Here is a 6,276-nt window from a genome sequence, read left to right as displayed (position 1 = left end):
CAGTGCCCCCTGAAGAATAGTTTTTCTCCCCTCCCCTTTTTGATCTTGAAAATGCCTCAAACAGCTTAGCCCAAAACTTTCTAGGAAGGGAAGAAAAATAGCCTGAGGAGAGCATTAATTTTGCAGAGTTTTTATTAGCCAGTGAAAAGGAGCAGTTGAAAACCTTTGCTACTGGATTTGGTACCTTGTTGCTGCAGTACAGAATGGCAGTAGTTCTCTACCTTGGGCTTCTATACAAGATTTGTACTTAAATATTCCTAAGCCAAAGAGTACAACCAGGAATATACTTTCTTCTGAAGATAATCTGTCACAGGTAGAGCATGTGAGGAGCCTCAGCTACCTGCTGGTAGTTTAAGTTCCTAGTTTTGCATGTGTCAAAACCAGGTTGGTACTTCCTGTTGTTTGTTTCCAGGATGTTTTGTCAGCATCCCCTTTGGTGTGCTCCTTTTATGTCCCCTTGGGGTTGCCCCAAAGCCAGACTTCTCACCATTGTGTTTCTCTCTCCTGAAGGAATTTGACTTGGATGTGGTGGCTGTGGTGAATGACACAGTAGGCACAATGATGACTTGTGCTTATGAAGACCCCAACTGTGAAATTGGGCTCATTGTGGGTATGTGTTAGCTGCTTTTTATGGAACAGCGTGTCAGCACATCTGTCTGTATTTTCATGGAGATATCCCTGTGGCTAACTGACAATAAAGCCAGGATGGCCAGGAGTGAAAGAGAGCAAAATTCAACAGCCAGCCTAGTTCTGCCCACAGTCAGTTGAGATAAGCAGAGGCTGAGATGCTAAACAAATTCTGCCTGGTTTGTCTGGGGAAGGCATTGTGCTACTTGGGGAGAGAGCAAACGTGGGTTCAGGTAGCCTCACCAGCTCCTGGAGTTTGTTAGGGTAACCTGTGAGAGTTTCCCTGCCTGGGTGTTCCAGGAACCCCCAGCTTTCCTCGATCATGTGGCCTTTCAGAATAAACTTGCAGAGCACAGCCACAATTCCCAAATGACATGACAGAGAGCTCCGACAAAGTGTCAGCTCCTTCCCAGCAGTGAGACAACTGAAATAGTTCCGCGGGCGACTGCTGGTGCCTTTCCACGTGCCATGCCTGGGGAGCCAGAGAAACGGGTTTGCCTTTGGAAAGAAGGGGATGTGGCACCTGCGAGCTTAAAGAACGCTTTCAGTGGCGAGGTGGCTTGTAGGAAAATAAAACGCCACCAATTTCTCCTCCAGACAGCTGGAAAATGGCCAGGATGAGTCAGCACAGTGCAGCACGGGTAGGAAGCCGTGTCTGCGCAGCTCCGTCGGTGGCGTTTTCAGGAACCAGAGTTCCCTGTGGGAAGGACAGTGTGTCCTTGGGGTGGTGAGAGTATCCTCTGAGCACCATCCGCTGCAGCCCTGCCAGATACGCTCTGCAGCCGGCGAGTGTGCACAGAGCAGGGGCTCAGAGGTGGCCTGGGGTAATGGGGCAGAATTAGGCACTGCTCAGCCTGGGTTGTCTGGGCCAGGCTGATGGCACCTGCTGAGGGAAGTTAGGGACTGGTGATGGCCACAGCTGGGTTTGGTCCTGCCAAGCTGGGTGTTGGTCTGGAAGCCCAGACTCCCTGCCTCCAGCCCTGTGCTGTGGCTCAGCTCTCCTGCAGCAGGGGACTACTGTGGGAGGATCTATTTCAGCTCAGACTGTAATGATATAATTCCCTAAAAAATGGCACCTGAAAGCAGACTTGCTGATAAAATTGCTGCAAAATTCATGATGCATGGTTAAATAAGAGACTGGTAGGCAACTTTGAGAAAACTTTTGCCCTGGTAGCAGCAGAAGCTGCCTCTCTTTGCTATTAAACCTTTGCTGCCTAAGACCTCTGTCTCTATGAAGCACTTTGCCACACTTCTTAGGATGCCCTTTAAGCTGAATCAGATATGGTATCACTTCAACATGAAAATAACCCTCCTGCCAGAGAAACTAAGCTATTTAAATCAGACAAAAACACCCAAGCAATCGGCTGGTGGAGCCTCTGATGCCTCTGAGGTATTCAGTTCAAGCAGTCTCTCCCTGGATTCTGTGCATCCGTGGGTGAAGGTGGTTCCTGACTGCAAGATCCAGCTGGCTGCTTGCTGTGGCTTTGGCTGCAGAAGCACACGAGGGTTGGTGTGCCAGAGTGCTGCCCTGCTGCTCCTCCCTGCAGCACAGGACCCTCGGCCCAACTGGCCTCGTGAGCCTCTTGTCTGAGCCACTCTCTGCCATGCACCGTGGCAGGAATGTGCCTCAGTTTAGGATTAGTGACAAGTGAGTGTTGTTCTGATGTTTCAAATGGTGACTTCATCATTCAGAAACAAGCACATTCAGGATCACTCAGGAGGGAGGATGTAGTGCTTGTTCTAAAGTTGTTTTCATCCAAACAAAGAGTAATTTCAGTGTTTTCTTCTTTCAGGAACAGGCAGCAATGCCTGCTACATGGAAGAGATGAGAAACATAGAGATGGTGGATGGTGAGCAAGGACGGATGTGTGTGAACACAGAGTGGGGAGCTTTTGGGGATAATGGATGCCTGGATGACATCAGGACAATCTATGACAAAGCAGTTGATGACTATTCACTAAACGCTGGAAAGCAAAGGTACTGCAGGATGAATGGTGTGCTATGTATATAAGCCAGGCTGCCTTAAATGCTTTTAAGAGGGAATTGGATTTTTCCCAGTATGAGAAGGGAGAGGTTAAGAGTGGAAAATGACTGCAGCCCTACTCTCCTGTGAGATCTTCCCCTTCTGTGCTTTTCCTGGTGTCTGCTTTTTTGTGACCTATTTGCTGCCGTGGGACTTCAGCGAGGCTTTTGATGAGGACTTCAAAAGTCTTGAAGTTACAAGGAGACCCCTTTTCTAGACCTGTGTTGTACTGTCTTGTCAGTCTTTCACTCTTGGTCTCAGGTTAATCTCTTCTAGCTGAACTCTCTTTGTAGAGGGCTGTGCCGCTAGTCGTTAGAGCTTGGAGCTGCTTGCTGCAGAGCACTCAGGAGCTTTCTAGCAGTTGCAGCCAACTCTTACTTCAGGCAATTTTCTGGCTGAAATATGTCATACTAGAGGACCTTCCTTTCTTGGTCCTGGAGCTTGGTCCTCTTTTGGGGGTTCAATTCTTGTTTGGGTAAGTGCTTCCCTGTTCCCTTCAAGAAAGGGCTGACAACAATGTGTGCCCAGCACCGATAAAACTGGGCTGAGGATGTGGCATGCTAGGACTACAGTTTTTCATCATCTCCCTGCAGCAATGCTTTGATGCCAGGAGCTTTTAAGACGATTTTGTGACTAGAGTAAATCTGCCTGAAAACCTGGGGGATGCAGACAAGTTGGCAGGTCCCATGGGAAACTTTTTAGAAGCTGGAGCTCAAACAGACCCAGAGAGGAAGACACTGAGTGAGCCTGATGCAGCAGCAGGGTTGCCATGGAGCCAAAGGCAGTAGTGGAGACTGCCAGGGGGAATAGTTTATTCCAGAGATAGTTAGGCACTCAAGAGGGAGGACACTTGCTGAGTACAAACCTGAGAGAGTTCATGGTATTAAATGGACTGTGTGGCCTGCTTCCAGCAGGATGGTGCACTGGGCTCCACTCAATCCAGGGCACAGACTCTGCTGTAGAGCTTCAGGGGGCAAAACAAAGGATGTGTCAATGAAGGCCCTTCTCAGGAAGTGGAAGTGCTCAGTTCTTACTGGTAAAGACACAACTCACAGATCCCAAAGTGCTCCATTCAGGCCAGAGTGATGCAGGAGGGGAAGGAACCCTGCAGGGGTGCTGAGCATCGCTCCCGGACCACTCCCTGTTCTGTGCCAGGAAGAGGTCTGCAGGTGGAAGATACTCTCTCTCTTGCCTGGGCACAAGACTGCAAGTGAAAAACTTGGGTCCTGTGTGCAAAGAGGGAGAGTGAGAGTTGGTTCCTCCCTGAGGTTTTGGGACCTATGGGTTTCCTGCTGGAAACTAGGTGCAGAATGAACCAAAGATCATAAACCAAGTCTGGACCCTCAGCTTATTAGTCTATAGATCAGTGATCCTGTGAACATGCTGAACATACCTTTTCCCATTTTTTATCTGTCACAGGGTTGGTTTTGCAGCACAGGACTCCTTTGAAAACACTGTGGTGACTGTACTTTGTGGTTTCCCTGTAATTTTGCTGCCTGGAACCACTGAGCTTTTTCTATTTGAAGGTCTCAGCTGTGCTTCAGGAAGGCTCCCAAATGTTGTTGCAAGTTTCCTTGGGGTCCACTCAGGACTGTCACTGGCAGATGTATGGATAATGTGGCTTTCATCTGGGCACTGTTCTGCTCTCTGATGACAGGATTCCATTTCTTCCAGCCAGGAGAAATACCAGCTGTCATTAACGTGCCTGGCTGGGGGACTGTAGTTATGAAGAGTAGATGAAGTGTTTGTAGGTGGGCTCACAAGGCTTCCCACCAAGCCTTCATGCTTTTTCTTGCCTAACTATTCTGCTAATGGCCATTCTGTGTTAACCAGGTTGTGTGTTTCATGTCCCCAACGTGTGTGGATAAGACACCTAGCTGCTAACACACTGTGATGCCTCCTTTGCAAACGTGAGCAGGTTCCCTCTGAGCTGCACTGCTGTCTTCCTTGCAGGTATGAGAAAATGATCAGCGGGATGTACCTGGGGGAAATAGTCCGCAATATTTTGATCGACTTCACCAAACGGGGGTTCCTGTTCCGAGGCCAGATTTCAGAGACACTGAAAACCAGACACATCTTCGAGACCAAGTTCCTTTCTCAGATCGAGAGGTAAGAACGCTGTGCAGGATGCTGCTTTGGGTGAACCAGTGTGGTAGTGCTTGCCTGATGGCACTGCTGGGGGGGGCAGCTGGAGAGCATTGTTTGCTTCTCCAGAGGTAGTTTTGGTTTCAGTAAGAGCCTGTGCACGTGCAGGAAGACTCTTTACAGCATCATCTGAGTTGCTAACAATGCTCACTGCTAAATCATGGGAAGGGCTGTCAGGGATTCCCTCACTGTATTACTTTATTTACTTGTTTGGAAATCAAGCCTTTTTCTTGGGTCCCTTGTGTGTGTCCAGCTATAATAGTGGAACTCCATGAACACTAGCTGAGTGAGCACTTTTTACTGGGTATTTTTGTGTCTTTATTGCTCAGACTCTGTATTTTCAAGTAATCTCTGAGTCTTTATGGTGGGGGGAAACAACCAAGTTTGTAATCTAAAATATTTTCCTGCAATTCGCCTTGGTAAGAAAAGAGAAGGAAAGACAACACAGAGCTGGACTTGGGACTTCTGTTGCTGCTTGCACCCCTCTCCAGCAGTGCACCATGGTGCTGAGGTGAATGAATTTGCACCTCTGAGATCTCCTGCACTGCCAGGAAAGGCCTGGTGTGGGTGCATGGATGTAGCTGTCAGTGCAGTGGGGTTTGTGGCACTGGCTTGACGGAGGAGAACCTTTAATTTAACACCGTGCTCTGCTTCTGCAGTGACAGGTTAGCCTTGCTGCAGGTGCGAGCCATCCTCCAGCAGCTGGGGCTCAACAGCACCTGTGATGACAGTATCATCGTCAAGACCGTCTGCGGAGCCGTGTCAAGGCGAGCAGCTCAGTTGTGTGGTGCTGGAATGGCTGCCATTGTAGATAAAATCAGGGAGAACAGAGGACTGGAGCGCCTGGAGATAACGGTTGGTGTGGATGGGACTCTGTACAAACTACATCCACAGTGAGTATTTGCCTTCTCAGTGTTTGTTTGCCTGTAGCACGTTGCTTGTATGTTCTTCCTCTTGACATGCCAAACTGGACTCTCTTACTTGCTAGGATAAGAGCCAGGGGGAAAAAGGTCTTATTCAGGGATGGTCAGGGCTTTCTGAAGGGCAACGAGAGGCTGAAGAAAGACTCATGACAGATTCCTGGGGTGGTGACAAAGTGAAGAGGATGCAGCTTGCCAAATGAGTTGGAAGCTGTGCAGCATGGGAAGGATCTCCTGGCTGTGCACAGGCAGTGACAGCAGTGCTGAAGTGCCTGGCACCCTCTGGAGGATGTTCAGTGTGCAGAGGAGATGGGCTGCTGTGGAGCAGTGGCAGGCAAGGGCAAGAGACTAAAAGAGCTGGGGGCAGGAGGAGAAGAGGACTAGTGCCACCTCTAGTGTACATGGAGAGGGATGGGTGGGAAGGAGGATTGTGTGTGATCTGTTCTCAGCCCTTTGCTGTGGTGCTAGAAATATGAGTTAACCCCATGCAGGCAGAGGCACCACTGGGATGCAAGTATTTTTTTCCTGCAGTTCCCATTGCTCCCAGGTTTCAAGTCTGAG

General features: G+C 49.2%; 1 protein-coding gene across 1 annotated transcript in view; it reads left to right on the top strand.

Moving 5' to 3' along the window:
- LOC103802944 (hexokinase-1-like) overlaps positions 1 to 6,276 on the top strand; it is a 26,745-nt gene that overhangs the window by 20,128 nt on the left and 341 nt on the right. Inside the window, 4 exon segments of the mRNA XM_009075478.1 lie at positions 511 to 610; positions 2,421 to 2,604; positions 4,604 to 4,759; positions 5,455 to 5,688. Coding sequence (XP_009073726.1) covers positions 511 to 610; positions 2,421 to 2,604; positions 4,604 to 4,759; positions 5,455 to 5,688 — 674 coding nt within the window.

Source organism: Acanthisitta chloris, unplaced genomic scaffold (assembly GCF_000695815.1).
Source record: "Acanthisitta chloris isolate BGI_N310 unplaced genomic scaffold, ASM69581v1 scaffold32525, whole genome shotgun sequence".
NCBI classification, from domain to species: domain Eukaryota; kingdom Metazoa; phylum Chordata; class Aves; order Passeriformes; family Acanthisittidae; genus Acanthisitta; species Acanthisitta chloris.
Note: the sequence above shows the minus strand (reverse complement) of the source record. Positions and strands in the feature narration are given on the sequence as shown.